The 19,407-nt window shown below is 43.0% G+C and overlaps 1 protein-coding gene across 3 annotated transcripts in view; it reads left to right on the top strand.

Annotated features, from left to right (window-relative positions):
- Nucleotides 1–19,407, top strand: part of DCAF8 (DDB1 and CUL4 associated factor 8) — a 59,134-nt gene that overhangs the window by 18,900 nt on the left and 20,827 nt on the right. For all 3 annotated transcript variants that reach the window (XM_066362034.1, XM_066362035.1, XM_066362033.1), the window contains exons 3-5: nucleotides 12,513–12,587; nucleotides 16,305–16,975; nucleotides 17,868–18,008. In XM_066362034.1, the coding sequence (XP_066218131.1) occupies nucleotides 12,539–12,587; nucleotides 16,305–16,975; nucleotides 17,868–18,008 (861 nt within the window). In that variant the 5' untranslated portion in view covers nucleotides 12,513–12,538. The remainder of the gene's footprint in view (nucleotides 1–12,512; nucleotides 12,588–16,304; nucleotides 16,976–17,867; nucleotides 18,009–19,407) is intronic.

The raw sequence follows: 19,407 nt of genomic DNA on the forward strand, positions 1-19,407 counted from the left end.
TTTGTATTTTTCTGAAGTTGGAAACGGGGAGGCAGTCAGACAGACTCCCGCATTCGCCCGACCGGGATCCACCTGGCATGCCCACCAGGGGGCGATGCTCTATTGCAACCAGAGCCATTCTAGCGCCTAAGGCAGAGGCCATGGAGCCATCCTCAGCGCCCGGGCCAACTTTTTGCTCCAATGGAGCCTTGGCTGCAGGAGGGGAAGAGAGAGACAGAGAGGAAGGAAAAGGGGAAGGGTGGAGAAGCAGATGGGCGCTTCTCCTGTGTGCCCTGGCCGGGAATCAAACCCGGGACTCCTGCACGCCAGGCTGACGCTCTACCACTGAGCCAACTGGCCAGGGCCTGCATTTTCATTTTTAAACAGGAAGACCTGACATTTTGCTCTCATTTACTGTAACATATTGATCGCTTTAGCTAACTTCTGTTAATAATCACATCCTTGACAATTTAGTATTTTTTTTAACTTTTTTTTTTTTTGTGGCAGAAACAGAGAGAGTCAGAGAGAGAGAGACAGATAGGGACAGACAGACAGGAAGGGGGAGAGGTGAGAAACATCAATTCTTTGTTGTAGCTCCTTAGTTGTTCACTGATTGATTTCTCATATGTGCCTTGACTGGGGGCTACAGCAGACCGAGTGACCCCTTGCTCGAACCAGCGACCTTGGATCCAAGCTGGTGAGCCTTGCTCAAACCAGATGAGCCCACGCTCAAGCTGGCAACCTCGGGGTCTTGAACCTGGGTCTTCCGCATCTCAGTCCAACGCTCTGTCTACTGTGCCACCACCTGGTCAGGCGACAATTTAGTATTTTTAATTGTTGGGTTTTATCCGTCATTTAACACTTTTTATGATTTCTTTCCCCTCCTTCGCTTCTCTCATTTTCTTTATTTTTCGGCCAGATTTTTGAGGTATGATTTACATACAGTAAGATTTACCCCCCCCCTTTTTATTTAAATTAATTTTTAGAGAGGAGAGAGAGAGAGAGAGAGAGAGAAGGTGGAGGGAGGAGCAGGAAGCATCAACTCCCATATGTGCCTTGACCAGGCAAGCCCAGGGTTTTGAACCGGTGACCTCAGCGTTTCCAGGTCGACAAGATTTACCCTTTTTTTTCAGTGACCCATTCTATGGATTCTGATGAATGCATAGTCACCAACATTTCCATGTTTGAAGCATTGGAACATTTTCGTCATTCCAAAAAGTTTTTTCATATTCGCTTGTACTCATTTTCTTCCCTAACCCTCTAGTCTTTAATAACTACTAATCTTCTTTCTGTTCCTATAGTTTATTTTTTCCAGATTGTCTTATAAATGGAATCATGTGTAGCTGTTTGAATCTTGCTTCTTTCACTTAGCATAACATATTTGAGATCCATCCATGTTGCTCTGTGTATCAGTAGTTCATTTACTTTTATTCCTTAGTATTTCATTGTGTAGATGGATCACTATTTGTTTATCCATGACCTAGCTGAAGAACATTTTGATTGTTTCCAGTGTTTGGTGATTCTAAATAAAGCCACTAAAACATTTTGGGTGGACATATTTTCATTTCTCTTGAGTAATACCTAAGTGGGAATTCTGGGTTTTGTGGTGTGTGTTTAACTTTATAAGAAATTGCCAAACTGTTTTCAATATCAACCATCAGGGTAGGAGTCCTAGAAAGAAAACTTTTGTTATTTCTTTTTTTAAGATTTTATTTATTGATTTTTTAGAGAAGAGAGATGGCGGGAGGAGCAGGAAACATCAACTCATAGTAGTTGCTTCTCACATTGTTACTCTCCTGGGCAAGCTTGGAGTTTTGACCTGTTGACCTCAGCATGTCCAGATTGATGCTTTATCCACTGTGCCACTACAAGTCAGGCAAAAACTTTCATTATTTATTTATTTTTTCATTCTGAATGGTCTTAAGTTTTTCCTAAAGGGTTATTAGAGGGCTGAAATATGTTTGTTTGTTTGTTTGTTGTTGTTTTTGTATTTTTCTGAAGTGAGAAGTGGGAAGGCAGAGAGACAGACTCCCACATGCGCCTGACCGGGATCCACCTGGCAAGCCACCAGGGGGCAATGCTCTGCCCATCTGGGGCATTGCTCTGTTGCATCTGGAGCCATTCTAGTGCCTGAGGCGGAGACCATGGAGCCATCCTCAGTGCCCGGGCCAACTTTGTTCCAGTGGAGCCTTGGCTAAGGAAGGGGAAGAGAGAAAGAGAGAGGAAGGAGAGGGGGAAGGGTGGAGAAGCAGATGGACACTTCTCCTGTGTGCCTTGACCAGGTACGAACCCAGAACTTCCACATGCTGGGCAGACACTCTACCACTGAGCCAATCGTCCAGGGCTAACTTATTTTTTTATTTGTTTACTGATTTCAGAGAGAGACAGAGATACCGATTTCGATTTGTTGTTCGAATTATTTAAGCATTCATTGGTTGATTCGATTCCCTCGTGTGCAATGATTGGGAATCAAACCCACATCCCTGGAGCAATGGGACAGCGTTCTAACCAACTGAGCTACCCAGCTGGGGCAAAGATTTAATTATTATTATTTCTAAAATTTTAAACATTCTAATAGGTAGGAAAAGGATTCTCATTATGGTTTAAATTTGTATTTCTCTAATGATTAATAATGAGGATCTTTACAGGTGATTTTATTTTTATTTATTTAAAAAAAATTTTTTTTATTTACAGAGACAGAGTCAGAGAGAGGGATAGACAGATACAGACAGACAGGAACGGAGAGAGATGAGAAGCATCAATCATTAGTTTTTCATTGTGACACCTTAGTTGTTCATTGATTGCTTTCTCATATGTGCCTTGACCGTGGGGCTACAGCAGAGCGAGTAACCCCTTGCTCGAGCCAGTGACCTTGGGTCCAAGCTGGTGAGCTCTGCTCAAACCAGATGAGTCTGCGCTCAAGCTGGTGACCTCGGGGTCTTGAACCTGGGTCATACGCATCCCAGTCCATTACTCTGTCCACTGCGCCACCGCCTGGTCAGGCTGGTGATTTTTATTTAGTTGTGAGAGATTTAAAATATATTCTCATTGCTATCCTTAATTAAATATGTCTTTTGCAAATATTTTCTTTTGGTCTGTAGGTTGTCATTTCATCTTCATCTTTTTTTTTTTTTTTAATAGAGTCAGAGACAGAGTCAGAGAGAGGGATAGACAGATACAGACAGACAGGAATGAAGAGATGAGAAGCATTAATCATTAGTTTTCCGTTGCGCATTGCGACACCTTAATTGTTCATTGATTGCTTTCTCATATGTGCCTTGACCACGGGCCTTCAGCAGACCGAGTGACCCCTTGCTTGAGCCAGCGACCTTGGGTCCAAGCTGGTGAGCTTTGCTCAAACCAGATGAGCCCACGCTCAAGCTGGGGACCTTGGGGTCTCAAACCTGGTTCCTCCACATCCCAATCCGATGTTCTATCCACTGCGCCATCACCTGTTCAGGCTTATCATCGTCTTTTTTTTTTTTTTTTTGTATTTTCCCAAAGCTGGAAACGGGGAAGCAATCAAACAGACTCCCGCATGCGCCCGACCAGATCCACCCGGCATGCCCACCAGGGGGCGATGCTCTGCCCATCCAGGGCGTCACTGCCACAATCAGAGCCATTCTAGCGCCTGAGGCAGAGGCTACAGAGCCATCCTCAGCGCCCGGGCAAACTTTGCTCCAATGGAGCCTTGGCTGCGGGAGGGGAAGAGAGAGAGAGAGAGAGGAAGGAGAGGGGGAGGGGTGGAGAAGCAGATGGGTGCCTCCCTCTCCTGTGTGCCCTGACCGGGAATCGAACCTGGGACTCCCGCACGCCAGGCCGATGCTCTACCACTGAGCAAACCGGCCAGGGCCAGGCTCATCTTCTTAAAAGAGTCTCTTGAAGAGTAGATTTTAAATTTTGGTATGTCCAGTTGTTTTTCTTTTATGGTTTGTGCTTTTTGAGTACTACCTTAAGGAACTTGCCTAACTCATTGTCACAAAGATTATCTCCCTTGTTTTATTCTGGAAGTTATATTATTGTTAGCTTTTTCATTTAGGTTTATGATCCATTTTCAGTTAGTTTTTGTATATTGTACAAACAGAGTCAAGATTCTTTATATATATGTGTGTATTTTACATTTTGATGTCTTATTGTCCTAGTATACAGATCTCTTGTACAGATCTTTCATTGGTGTTAGGAAAAGGAAACAGCCTTAGTGGGTTTTAAACTTGGTACTTCCACGGAGTTCTCTTACCATACTGTATTAACTCTCCCTCTGCTTGGTTCTTACTAGTATTTTGTTATCTATTTGGTTAAAATTTTAAGACTTTTTTCTTACTAAGTCAAGAACATTCTAGGTCACCAGATTTCTGAGGTAGAAATTAAAATGACACCTAATGTTTTCTTTCCCCCTGTTTCCCAATAGTTTACTATTTAATCTTCAGTTTGGGTAGGGGTTATAGTTATATTTAGAATACAGGCAGTAGAGCTAATCTGGTTAAACTCCCTCAGTTACCTGGGAGTTTAACTCATCAGCTTTTCGAAGCTCAGTAGATTTTACATGGAAATTGATTAAGGTAAAATTGGATTTGGTGGCAATGTAGTGCATTAAAGAATTAAAAGGGTAGCTTTTATCCCCCCCCCCCCAATTTTCAACCTATAATTTTAAGACAGTTGACCTTGCTCTTTATATTTTACATTCATAGGCTTAGAGTCAAAAATCAGTCATCCCTCCCATCACCTCTTCATCCAGATTTCTGCTGTTTTTTTTTTTTTAATTAAAAAAATTGTTTTAAATGTATTGTGTTGAGACCTGACCTGTGGTGGCGCAGTGGGTAAAGCATCGACCTGGAAATGCTGAGGTCGCCGGTTCGAAACCCTGGGCTTGCCTGGTCAAGGCACATATGGGAGTTGATGCTTCCAGCTCCTCCCCCCCTTCTCTCTCTCTGTCTCTCCTCTCTTTCTCTCTCTTTGTCTCTCCCTCTCCTCTCTAAAATGAATTAAATAAAAAATTTAAAAAAAATTAAATGTATTGTGTTGACATATTTTCAAGTTTCCCAATCAGCATAAATACCTACACATTACATTGTGACCCATGCCCCATGCAAAGTCTCTTTCCACCTTCATTTTGACCCCCAAAGAATGCAGTCTAAATTAGGGTCAAATATGGTGTCTAACCTCAGATTATAAAATAAATTGATATTTCTTGGTGATGGAAGAGATTTTAGAGTGGCTTCCATACTTGAGACCTCAGGTTCAGTCATAGATAGCATCATAGCCTGTTTTAACTTGGGCACTTATTCTTAATTCCTGCTCTAGAGTTGAGGTGTTTTTTTTTTTAAGACTTTATTTATTTATATTAAGAGGAGAGAGGAGGAGAGAGAGAGAGAGAGAAGAGGGGAGGAGCAGGAAGCATCAACTCCCATATGTGCCTTGACCAGGTAATCCCAGGGTTTTGAACTGATGACCTCAGCATTCCAGGTCCACGCTTTATCCACTGTGACCTGTGGTGACAGGTCAGGCAGAGTTGAGATTTTTTTAAATTTCTTCATTACGACTGAAGTTTATATGATAAGAGTAACAGCTTATCCCCAAAATAATTGTATATATATTTTTTTTTTGTATTTTTCTGAAGCTGGAAACGGGAGACAGTCAGACAGACTCCTGCATGCGCCCGACCGGGATCCACCCGGCACACCCACCAGGGGCGATGCTCTGCCCACCAGGGGGTGATGCTCTGCCCCTCCGGGGGGTCGCTCTGCCGCAACCAGAGCCACTCTAGCGCCTGGGGCAGCGGCCAAGGAGCCATCCCCAGCGCCCGGGCCATCTTTGCTCCAATGGAGCCTTGGCTGTGGGAGGGGAAGAGAGAGACAGAGAGGAAGGAGGGGGTGGGGGTGGAGAAGCAAATGGGCGCTTCTCCTATGTGCCCTGGCCAGGAATCGAACCCGGGTCCCCCGCACGCCAGGCTGACGCTCTACCGCTGAGCCAACCGGCCAGGGCCAATAATTTGTATTATTTTATTGTCACAGTTTCTTGGCTTTCTAGAGAAGATTCTCCCAAAGTGGGAATATATGCACCCTAATTTCTAGTTTTTCCTAGAAAAAGCCTAATATTTAATGTGAATTGATTAAATATCTGTGTGTATGTACACTCATATTGAAGGTTCATGCTCAGCTTTCACTGATAAACAGTTCATTATCAGTTTTGACACCACTGCTCTAGAGCATCCTTCTGCAGAAATTTTTAACATGTAACTATACTTATCTGTATCATCTCTAGAGTTACCAATATTTTACAAAAAAAGAAAATGAAGTTCAGAAAAGATTAAGTAGCTAATCCAAGGTCACAAAATATGCTAATGTGTTTAGCTGATACTAGAATCTTAGACTTCAGATTTTCAGTTTAGGACTAATTTTGCTAAACTCTGTGGCCCTGAACTGTGACCTTTAGAAGCTATCTGCCTATATCAACTTAGTGATTAGAGTTGACATAAACATTCACAGGGTTTTCTCTGTTTCTGAATTTAGCAATAAATTGTCAACTTTTTTCTTCAAAGAGAAGATCCCTTCTTACCTGACCAGTGGTGCGGATAGAGCATTGACTTGGAATGCTGAGGTGACCCATGTTTGAAACCCTGAGGTTGCCAGCTTGAGCGTGGGCTCATCTGGCTTGAGCACAGGCTCACCAGCTTGAGTGTGGGATCATAGATTCATGCTACCACCTGACCTGTGGTGTCACAGTGGATAAAGCGTCAACCTAGAACGCTGAGGTCATGGGTTTGGAACCCTGGGCTTTCCTGGTCAAGTCACATATGGAAGTTGATGCTTTCTGCTCTTCTCCCTCCCCCCCCTAAAATGAATAAACAAAATTAAAAAAAAAAAAAGATTCATGCTACCATGGTTGCTCGCTTGAGCCCAAAAGTTGTTGGTTTAAAGCCCAAGGTTGCTGGCTTGAGGGCCCCCCGCCCCAAGGGCATGTATGAGAAGCAATCAATGAACAACTAAAGTGATAACAATCATGAGTTGATGTTTCTCATCTCTCCCTTCTGGTTAGTCTGTTTGTCTCTGTCTCTGTCTCTTTCACTAATTTAGAAAAGAGAGACAACCCCTCCTTGCAAGAAACTTGCACCAATTCTTTTTTTTTTTTTTTTTTATCTGAGCCATGATCATCTCTCCTGTTTATTTATTTATTTTTTAATTTATTTATTCATTTTAGAGAAGAGAGAGAGAGAGGGAAGGGGGGAGGAGCAGGAAGCATCAACTCCCATATGTGCCTTGACCAGGCAAGCCCAGGGTTTTTTTTTTTTTTGTTTGTTTGTTTGTTTGTTTGTTTTTTTCTGAAGCTGGAAATGGGAGAGACAGTCAGACAGACTCCCGCATGCGCCCGACCGGGATCCACCCGGCACGCCCACCAGGGGGTGACACTCTGCCCACCAGGGGGCGATGCTCTGCTCCTCCGGGGCGTCGCTCTGTCGAGACCAGAGCCACTCTAGCGCCCGGGGCAGAGGCCAAGGAGCCATCCCCAGCGCCCGGGCCATCTTTACTCCACTGGAGCCTCGCTGTGGGAGGGGAAGAGAGAGACAGAGAGGAAGGAGAGGGTGAGGGTGGAGAAGCAGATGGGCGCTTCTCCTGTGTGCCCTGGCCGGGAATCGAACCCGGGACCTCTACACGCCAGGCCGACGCTCTACCACTGAACCAACCAGCCAGGGCAAGCCCAGGGTTTTGAACTGGCAACCTCAGCATTCCAGGTTGATGCTTTATCCACTGCACCACCACAGGTCAGGCCAATTTTTCTTTTTTAAAGCACACAAGAGAGACAGGAAGAGAGAGGAATGAGAAGCATTAGTTTGTTGTAGTGGCACCTTAGTTCATCGATTGCTTTCTCATATGAGCCTTGATGGGGGGGGGGGCTTCCAACAAAGCCAGTGACCCCTTGCTCAAGCCAGTGACCATGGGATCATGTCTATGATCTCACTCTCAAGCTGTCTACCCCGTGCTCAGGCTGTTGAACCTGTGCTCAAGCCGGATGAACACGTGCTCAAACCAGCAACCCCAGGGTTTCAAACCTGGGTCCTTAGCCAACACTCTATCCCAGGGGTCGGGAATCTATGGCTCGCAAGCCAGATGTGGCTCTTTTGATGGCTTTAATAAAAAATCTTTAATAAAAAAAACAATGTTAAAAATATAAAACATTCTCATGTATTACAATCTATTCATTTCCTACCGGTCATGTTCATGGTTGCGGGTGGCTGGAGCCAATCATAGCTGTCCTCCGAAACAACACCAATTTTTATTGGATAATGCGTAATGTACATGGGTTGTTGTGTGGCTCTCACGGAATTACATTTTAAAATATGTGGTGTTTATGGCTCTCTCAGCCATAAAGGTTCCCGACCCCTGCTCTATCCACTGTACCACCACCTGGTCAGGGAAGTTTTTCCAAAAGATGACATCTATATCTTCTGGGTATGGGTTGAACCTCGTGACTCTCCTTTGCCCACTTCTCAGAACTGAGGTGGGCACTAGGCTTTGGTTTCTCCTGGTCATAGAGGCTGGGAAAGCAAATGTGTTTTCTATAGCCAGTATGAGTCTAAAGTTCAGGCAGTCTGGGCTTCCAGAGAAGGAGATGAGATTCAGTTGCTATTTTATTTATTTTTTATTTTTTTATTTTTAATTTTTACAGAGTCAGAGTGAGGGATAGACAGGGACAGACAGACAGGAACGGAGAGATGAGAAGCATCAATCATTAGTTTTTCGTTGCACATTGCGACACCTTAGTTGTTCATTGATTGCTCTCTCATATGTGCCTTGACCATGGGCCTTCAGCAGACCAAGTAACCCCTTGCTTGAGCCAGTGACCTTGGGTCCAAGCTGGTGAATTTTTTTTGCTCAAACCAAATGAGCCCACACTCAAGTTGGTGACCTTGAGCTGGTGACCTCGGGGTCTTGAACCTGGGTCCTTCCGTATCCCAGTCTGACGCTCTATCCACTGCGCCACTGCCTGGTCAGGCTCAGTTGCTTTTTTTAAAATTTATTTACTGATTTTACAGAGAGGGGCTGGGAGAAGTGAGATGTATAGTTGTTTCACTTTAGTTCATTGCTTGCTTGTTGTATGTGCCTTGACTGAGAAAGCCCAGGATTTTGAACCAGCAACCTCAGTGTTCCAGGTCGACACTCTATCCACTGTGTTACCATAGGCCAGGCGAGATTCAGTTTTGAGAAGGGTTCCCTGGAGCTGCTTTATTCTTCTCTGGGAGTGGATAATAGTGGAGTTGGAAGTATGGTATGGTTGACAGTTTTGATTTTGGAGGTAAGAAAACATCAGATCTGTTCGCAGTGGACCATTAAGTTGTACTTATGACCTTAGTTTTTAATCTTAACCAAGTAGTGCAATTATTTTCCTCACTTCATAGCACTTATTAGTATTTTTTTGTGTGTATGTGTGTATGGCAGAGACAGAGAGTCAGAGGGAGGGACAGATAGGGACAGACAGACAGGAAGGGAGGGAGATGAGAAACATCAATTCTTTGTTGCAGTTCCTTAGTTGTTCATTGACTTCTCATTATGTGCATTGATGGGGGGGGGGGCTACAGCAGACCGAGTGACCCCTTGCTCGAGCCAGCGACCTTGGGCTCAAGCTGGTGAGCTTTGCTCAAACCCGATGAGCCCGCGCTCAAGCTGGGAACCTCGGGGTCTCGAACCTGGGTCCTCCGCGTCCCAGTCCGATGCTCTATCCACTGCTCCACTGCCTGGTCAGGCAGCACTTACTAGTATTAATATAATTAATTTAAATCCTAGGTTGGGAAGAAGGTATTACTGAGATACTAAAGAATATAAACAGCCTTGGCCGGTTGGCTCAGTGGTAGAGCGGCGGCCTGGCTTGTACGTGTCCCAGGTTTGGTTCCCAGTTAGGTCACACAGGAGCAGCGACCATCTGCTTCTCCACCCTTTCCCCTCATCCTCTCACTCTCCTCCTTCCTCTCTACTCCTGTCCCTCTCACACAGCCATGGCTCAGTTGTCACGCTAGAGGTGGCCTTGGACATTGAGGATGCCTCCTTGGCCCCTCCGCCTCAGGTGCTTAAAAATAAATGGCCCCAGTTGCAGTGGAGCAAGTGCCCCAGATAGGTAGAGCATTGTCCCCTAGTGGGCTTGCCAGGTAGATCCTGGTCGGAGTACATGTGGCAGTTTGTCCTTCTGTCTCCCCTCTTCTCACTAAATTTAAAATAAATAAACATAAATAAATAAAGAATATAAACAGGGACTGCTATGAGAGAAAAACAAGCAGTGTGTAAGGAATGCCATACAAAAATATATATCATTGGAAGTAGGAGGAAGAAAATAGCCCTCTCTACAAATAGCTCTTCACTGTTTTTCTTTATGTGTCTTCATAAATCTGTTTTTTATTGGCTTTGTCTTTCATCATCAGCCTTCCAGGTGTTCTTCCCTCAGATTCAGCCTCAGTCCTGCTCTTGACTTACTTTCACTCCCCTGCTTTGGCCTACTATAAGCAATCTTTTGGCAGCTGTCCCTTGGCAGAGGACACTTTTTATGGCAAGTTGATTTTTGTAGAATAGAATAAAGGGTAAGGATGGAGCTGCTTCTGGGTTGTTATAGGAATGAAAGGGCTGTTGAAAGATTAGAGGCCATTATGCCTGGGTACAAGGACTGGAGTTATAATCATGTTTTGCCTTTTACTAGTGCTTTTTGTCCATGGCACTGAAATGGCTTAATAAAATTATGGTCTGAAGAGTATTTTTCTTTGCTCTTTGAAATTTGCTCAAGGGAGGAGTAAGGCCCTGAAAAAATAATGTGTTACAGTGATATAAAAAGGAAAAAGCTAGGTACCTTGATTCCTAGTTATAGCTTTGCCAAAAGGACAAATCTGGCAAAAGTTGGTAGAATTGTGAAATAATGTTTGTTATTTTATGAAATAGACTGAGATGGTTTAATAGAAATGTTGTCCTTTTCTTCCCCAGCTTTGCACTTGGTGATTATTATTAGTGTAAAGAGGGGGAAAAACCTTGAACGTTCTTTCTTAGAGGGAGGGGCTCCCAAGTTCTAATTTGTCTTTGCTTCTTAAAATAGTTAATATCTGCACCTATAAGTGTGAATGAAGTTAGGCATTGGTGTGAATAAAAAGCCCCTTACCCCATGAGCTTGATTTCTTTCATCTCTTTTGGTTTGTGTGTTAAGTGATATAAAGAGTCTTACCCACCACTTCATGAGAAGACAGTGTAATATAGAGCAGTGTTTTTCAATTGGTGATCTGTGGAAGACCACCAGAAATTTCGTGTCTGTCCATGAAAGAGTTAACCACCCTGATGTTGTATGAGGATTATAGGCTCAATGATCTTAGTTGAATTTGCTTATGCTCAGGGTGATTTCTGCCTTGGCAGTCTCCACAATAATAATAATATTTTTTTTTATTTATTCATTTTTTTAGAGAGGAGAGAGAGAGGGAAAGAGAGAGACAGAGAGAGAGAAGGGGGGAGGAGCTGGAAGCATCAACTCCCATATGTGCCTTGACCAGGCAAGCCCAGGGTTTCAAACCGGCGACCTCAGCATTTCCAGGTCGACGCTTTATTCATAATAATTTTTTTTTTAAAGAGGCAGACAGTAAGGGAGAGGGAGAAAAAGAATCAACTTGTAGTTATGGCACTTTAGTTCATTGATTGTTTCTCATAAGTACTTTGACTGAGGGGTTCCACCTGAGCCAATGACCCCTTGTTCAAGCCAGCAACCTTGGGCTCAAGCCAGGGACCATGGAATTATGTTGATGATCCCACACTCAAGCTGATGAACCTGTGCTCAAGTTAGCAACCTTGGTTTTCAAACCTTGGACCTCAGCATCCCAGGTCAATGCTCTATCCCTTGGGCCACCATCAGTTAGGCAGCTCTCCGATTTGCACTCATCCCCCAGTGTATAAAGGTTGAAAACCACTGATAACAGAGTTTGTGGATACATAAGACTAGTATTTACAATAGAAGATTTTTTCTAGAGGACAGTGCTAAAGTCATCTCTTTGTATTGAGTTAAAGCTCTCTGCTTATAGATGTATCACTTGATATATACCTTCTGTTTCAGGTTTTGAGTTTCCTCTTTCCCAGCTGAAAAAACATTGCTAGGTACTCAGTGAGTAAGGTGAAGAGATTGCAGTTGAGTTCCCAGAGATATGTCTCTTTATGGAATTTAGACATAGTGGGAGAATCTGGTAGATTTTCAGCATCTGAGAAGCCCTGTTGAGCACACATAAAAAATTGTTTTTATAAAAATGACAAAGGCTCTACACTGTTAAATCTTTTTTTTGTCCCTTTTAGCATCTTTTCCATATTGTTTTCTAATTGTTATTTTCTTCTTATTTATTCATTTTATACAGAGAGGAGAGATAAAGAGACAAGGGGGGAGGAGCAGGAAGCATCAGCTCCTATATGTGCCTTGACCAGGGAAGCCCAGGGTTTTGAACTGGTGACCTCAGTGTTCCAAGTCGACGCTTTATCCACTGTGCCACCACAGGTCAGCTAATTGTTATTTTCTTGCATTTCCAAATCCAGGCTGGCTACAACAAACATCAATCAAGATGTCCAGCAAAGGAAGCAACACAGATGGCAAAACAGACTTAGCTAATGGTAAGGGGCTAAAATGAAGGTGAAGTTCTTTTTGCTGTTAAACAAAGGTTCTCCTTCCTCAAAGAGTGGAGACATGGATATTAGTGGAGGGAAGGAAATCTTTCCTAAGAGTAAGCCCTTGAGTTGTTTTGAGTACAGGAAACTACACAGGAAACAAACACCTTGGACTGTCTGGTACTTTTGTTTCTTCAACTTCTATCTGATTGTTTTCAGAAGATCAGTTAAAGAGTTATGTCTATAAGAGGTCAGGTTTGGAATTCTGAAAAGTTGTAGGGATGGATAAAACCTAGGAGATGCTGTTAATAAAAGAGAATAATGATCTAGTTGGTGATGGGAACAAGTTGTTGGGAAGGTGAGGTTCCCTAGTTATAATGAGAAGTCTCTTTCTGCGGTAGATCATAGCTTGATAGAGATATTAGATAAGAGATGAAGTTATAACCTAAATCACCTAGAACTGGGGTTTTCTTTTTGCCTTTCTTCCACCCACCCACTCATCCTCTTGCCCTTTCATCCACCCACTCATCCTCTCACCCTTCCACCCACCCACCCACCCTTCCATCTTTTCTTTCTTGTACCAGTGCTACCACATGTTAAATCATTGTGTCTAGTGCAGATTTGAAGGCAAGATATCAAGATTCTGATAGAATTAGCTACTACCTTGGTTATTCAACCAGTACTTCAACTCCGAACCAACTTTTAAACTAGAAAAACATCCTTTGAATGGGTTTGTTGGGCAGCACAGTGTCTAGCATTCCTTAGTACCTTGCAAATCAGGATTATAGGCTAAATTCTAGTTGGTGTGATTGACAGTAATGAAACTGAAGAGGGGAAAGTGAGATTTTTCAACATGCTTTTTTATTGTCCCCCCTTTTTTTAAGGGAGAGGAGGGGAGATAGATTGCTGCATGCACCCCCACCGGGAGCCATCTGGCAACCCCCTTCTGGGGTTTATGCTCAGATCAACTGAGCTATTTTTAGTTCCTGAGGCTGATGCACTTGGACCAACCAAGTTATCCTTAGCACCTGGGGCCGGCGCTCAAACCAGTTGAGCCAGTGGCTGCAGGAGGGGAAGAGAGAGAGAGAAAGGGTAGTGGAAGGGAGGAGGAGCAGATGGTCTCTTCTCTTATGTGCCCTGACTGGGAATCGAACCTGGAGCATCCATACACTGGGCCAGTGCTCTATCCATTGAACCAACCAGGCAGGGCCACCTTTGTTCTTTTCTTACTACTGCCATTCATCTTCTGTAAAGAAAAGTGGTTCAGATTTTTCACTAGGCTTAGTTGCAAGACACAGCATTCTATAGGGTTTTGAGGTATACAATTGATTTGGAACTTGGCTATGTTAGCTAGATCAGGGATTGGCAAACTATGGCGTGAGGCCAAGTCCAGCCTGCCACTGTTTTTGTGAAGTTTATTGGAACACCGTCATTTACATAGTATTTGTGTTTGCTTTTGTGCTATAGCAGTGTGGTGTGGAGGAGTTGTCACCGAGATCCATAGGATTGTGAAGCCTCAGATTTTTATGGTCTGGCTGTTGGCAGGAAAAAATTTGCCGGCCCCTTAGCTAGATCTTGGTCGTTGACTATTAGGGTTCTCTTGCTGAACTTGTAATATGCTCTGGCCTTTATGTTAATGTGATAGCCCCCCCCCCCCACCGCAAAGTTGTCTTAATTTGTTAATCATGATTTTAATAAATGCTAGGGGTTATGACATTTCATTTTTTATTCTCCACAGAGGTGATGTGTGATATTTTATCTCTTACCACTCTAAATGTGAAACCCAGTTGTATTTCAAAAACCACACTATTATCAGTGAACAACTAAGATGCCACAACAAAGAATTGATGCTTCTCATCTCTCTCCCTTCCTGTCTGTCTGTCCGTACCTGTCCCTCTCTCTGTTAAGTAATTAAAAACAAAGAAAACACCTGTTGCTCTTTCTCAGCATAGACAGTAGTTCCAGCAGTTATATTTCATAGGAGCAAATTGCCACACTATTCCCCTTTATCTTCCAGTTCCTAGCCTAGTTGTTTTCACACTGTGCTCTTAGTTGAGATGCTTTTGGAAAAGAGCTGTTTATGTGTTCCCAACCTTCTGTCACTACTTGAACCAAAGCATTTGTATTATCTGTTTTCTGTTTTGGGTTTGTCTATGAGTTCATTGGAAAAGGAGTTCCATTGCTTTGAAGATTTTCAGAAATTACTTCTCTAGTCTAGATGAATAAGCAGTAAGCTGCTCCAGTCTTTTGAATTTTTAAACATTAATGTGGTATTGGAGTTCAATAGCTCATGCCAGAATCACCCATAGCTGGTCTTGCCTAACAGCCTTTACTTCTGGCAAAATAAGATTTATAGCCATCTAAGAAAAAGGCATGACCAGTGTTTGAAATGTTCATTCTCCCTTTCTTTACACCTTGACCTTAAGTTGGAAGTTGTTGCCAAGTACTTATTGGAATATGATATGGCTTTTTCTGATAGGAGAACGCATTATTAATCGTTGGGGATTAGATCATTCAGTATGATCCGGTTATTTTATAACTACCAGCATGAGAGGCCTAGAAAATGGTGAACTTTCTTCCCAGGTACCACTGTACATATGCTTCCTGATAGAACTTTGTCTCAAACAGTTTGTATAACTAAAAATAGTGTTAAAATTATTAAATTAACAGAAACAAGTCAGAATACATATATTAGCAAACAGTGAGCAAGAGCTCACTCAAATGATCACAATTCACACTTGTTTCTTCTACTTTCTTCTGGATTCTTAGTGGACTTTTAAGATGTTGGAGAAAGAAACACAGAATTTAGGAGATGGATGGTAGTAGTTTTCTTGAAGTGGCTTTCTTTTTTTTTAATTATTTTATTTATTTATTTATTTTTTACAGAGACAGAGAGTCAGAGAGGGATAGATAGGGACAGACAGACAGGAACGTAGAGAGATGAGAAGCATCAATCATCAGTTTTTCGTTGCAACACCTTAGTTGTTCACCGATTGCTCTCTCATGTGTGCCTTGACCATGGGGCTACAGCAGACGGAGTAACCCCTTGCTCGAGCCAGGGACCCCAAGGTCCAAGCTGGTGAGCTTTGCTCAAACCAGATGAGCCCGCGCTCAAGCTGGCGACCTCGGGGTCTCTAACCTGGGTTCTCCACATCCCAGTCTGATTCTTTATCCACTGAGCCACCGCCTGGTCAGGCACTGAAGTGGCTTTCTTAAATTAAGAAAACATCCAGCTCCTCATTTACTGTCAAAGTGATTTTAATCAGTTAATTTTCATCTTTTTCTAAGAAGATGGCTATGCCAACTCTTGTGGGGATGGTTATTCTTTTTCTTATATTTAGTTTAATTATTTACTGTAACTAATGGATGCCCACCCAGAAGAGCAGAGCTTAAGGTAGTTATAGCAAGCGTACTTTCGTACAGTCTGCCAGTGCTTTGCCTCTTGAGAATGTATTATACTCTTAGATACTGCATTTCTTCAATTCTGTTGAAGTACCTTTTTGTTTGTTTGTGGCTTTGATCTTAATCTTTTCAATTTCTTGTCCAAGTTTCCCCCTCAGAAGGTACTCTTTATAAACGTTTGTAATGAAAACACTTTGGCCAAAATTGGTTTCTGGGTCTTTTGATGTGATGATTTCTTAGACTAAGGCGGGGAAATGCTTCTGATCACTATCCTATTTCCTTCTTCCCCCCCTCACCGACCCATTTCTTACTTATATGCAGGAAGTATGTCTAGCAGTCCAGAGGAGATGTCTGGAGCTGAAGAGGGGAGGGAGACATCCTCAGGCATTGAAGTAGAGGCCTCAGACCTGAGCTTGAGCTTGACAGGGGATGATGGTGGTCCCAATCGCACCAGCACAGAAAGTCGAGGCACAGATACAGAGAGCTCAGGTGAAGATAAGGACTCTGACAGCATGGAGGACACTGGCCATTACTCCATCAATGATGAAAACCAAGTTCATGATCGCTCAGAGGAAGAGGAGGAGGAAGAAGAGGAGGAAGAAGAGCATCCTCGGCGTCGTGTACAACGCAAGCGGGCCAATCGTGATCAGGACTCATCAGATGATGAGCGGGCCCTGGAGGACTGGGTGTCCTCAGAGACATCAGCCCTACCCCGACCTCGCTGGCAAGCCCTTCTTGCCCTTCGGGAGCGGGAGCTGGGTTCAAGTTCCCGCTTTATATATGAGGCTTGTGGGGCAAGAGTCTTTGTGCAGCGTTTCCGCCTGCAGCATGGGCTTGAGGGCCATACTGGTTGTGTCAATACCCTGCACTTTAATCAGCGTGGAACTTGGCTGGCCAGTGGCAGCGATGATCTGAAAGTGGTGGTTTGGGACTGGGTGCGGCGGCAGCCAGTACTGGACTTTGAGAGTGGTCACAAAAGCAATGTCTTCCAGGTGAGGCAAGGGAGCAGAATAGCAATTGAAAGTCAGGCATGAGTTAGACAAATCTGAGCTGTTGCCTCTAGTGGGAGTTGGTAAGGAGTTGTAGGAATTAAACATCAATCTCAGTTCTACCTTGGCTCTTATAATGCACTTGCCTTGGCTCTTATAAATACACTAAAAGACCTATGGCAAGCTTTTCTTTCCTTAAGCTTAAAGACTGTTGGAAATTTCCTCATAGGTAGGGTGCATAGAAATCATCAGAATGTGTGTGCCTTAGTAGGAGGCATATAGTGTGAAGACAGAGACTATTGAGCCAGACTGCTTTGGTTTAAATTCTGGCCCTACCCTTTACTAGCTGTGTGATTTGAAGCAAGTTATTTAACCTCTTTTTTCAGTTTATCTATAATACAGGGATAATAACAGAGGGTTATGACGATTAAGTAACAATAGAAGCTGAGCAGTTAGAACCATGCCTGGTACTTAAACATTTTATAAATGTTAGTGAGTACTGTAATTCTCTGGAGATTTTACTTGTCAACACAATACATCATATTTGTACTGGCCATTTATCTCTAAGTATGTTTTCTCCAACATCCCCTCTAGTTTCCTTTTCTTTATAGCAAATTTTGTTTACTTCCTGAATCAAGATAGGATTTCCTCCTTTTTTTCTTTTTCTCCGCTGGTAGGTAGAGTCCTAGTTACCATGTACTAATTCAGCCTTCCAGAATTAACTGAAATGCTCTCTTACACCAGAGTTTTACCCAATTATGTAAGAGTTGGCAAGCTAAGTTTTCAGCTGTTGTGAAACAAAAGATGGTGTGTTGGGGTTGTTATAATTTTTTCTCTCATATTTACCTCTTTGATTTCTTTTGTGTGTCCCCTTTTTCATTCTTAAACATCCCAGGCAAAGTTCCTTCCTAACAGTGGTGATTCCACCCTGGCCATGTGTGCCCGTGATGGGCAGGTGCGAGTAGCAGAGTTGTCTGCCACACAGTGCTGCAAGAATACAAAACGTGTGGCCCAGCATAAGGGAGCATCCCACAAGGTAAGTCAGTCTTGGCCCGAAAGGATGTGCAGTTCAGCTCCTCTGGATCTCACCAAGATGCTCTTGTATCTCTGTTTATTGTAGTCACCTGCCTCCCTTCTTTGAGTCCTAAGATTTGTACATAAGAAGGGAGATAAAGCCATCATCTAAAACTTCTTGGAATGCAGGTATTTGAGAGATTTATAGATCTTGCACATGTAATATTAAGCTGATTATAGGAGTCCTCAGGTTATGAGTCTCAACATACAATGTTTTGAGTTTACGATGCTTACTCCCATAAAAACTTTATGAGACATGAGTGTTTTGGCTTATGCTGTTAGCATCGTACTTTCGGACTACGTGGGCAAACTATTTTGGTTGCACACGGCAGAAGAAGACACAGTAATGTGGTATATGAGGGAGGGAGTTGGCGTCCCCCAGCACGCTTACCTGCGCCATTTTGGACTGTTACAAGAGCAAGTGTTCCGTCCGTGTTGCTTTGTTAGTCATTTTTTTTGTTACTACAGTACAGTGTAGTAACAGTCTTTCCTTTTTCTGTAGCTTAGTTTTTTTATGTTCTGGATTATGATTTTACAACTGTGTTAGGATAGGTAAGTGACTTTGGCTAGGGTGGTGTTTCGACTTACACCAAAATTTGTGTTACATTACTGTCATAGGAATGGAACTGTATCATAACCCAAGGATCCCCTGTATACCTAATCCTTCAATTGTACCATAGTTAGTTTGGAAATCCCTGAGGTCTCCTATGCCTTCCAAACTTTTTAAAAAAATTCTTTTTTTAAATTAATTTTAATGGGGTGACAATTGATAAATCAGGGTACATATGTTCAGAGAAAACATCTCTAGGTTATTTTGACATTTAATTATGCTGCATTCCCATAACCCAAAGTCCAGTTGTCTTCCGTCACCTTCTAACTGGTTTTCTTTGTGCCCCTCCCCTCCCCCATCTTTTTTTAATTAAAAAAAAAATGTTTATTGTATTGATTTTAGAGAGAGAGAAGGGAAGGGAGAGAGGGAGAGAGAGATAGGAACATTGATCTGCTCCTGTATATTCCCTGACCGGGGATTGAACTGGTAGCCTCTGCACTATCCTGTCAGGGCCAAACCGTTAAACTTTACTCTAATTATATTTAGAACATCTTATTAACAGCTCCAGGGTGCGAGTGGTTGGTTCCTCATATGTAAGAGGTCAAACTTTTCTGCTCATAATTCTTAGTGTACAAACAGCACTATTTTTGGAAGCTCTGTTTAGACCTGGATTATAGATTATAGGCCAAATAGTCATGGTGGCAGTCAGGACTAAGGAGCTGGCTAGTCTCAGGATAGGTACCATGTGCTTCTGTGCCATGGGAAGAAAATGGTCCTCTCTTTTTAAAAAATTTTTCTTTAGTGAGAAGCA

Source organism: Saccopteryx leptura, chromosome 2 (genome assembly GCF_036850995.1).
Source record: "Saccopteryx leptura isolate mSacLep1 chromosome 2, mSacLep1_pri_phased_curated, whole genome shotgun sequence".
In the NCBI taxonomy this organism is placed as follows: domain Eukaryota; kingdom Metazoa; phylum Chordata; class Mammalia; order Chiroptera; family Emballonuridae; genus Saccopteryx; species Saccopteryx leptura.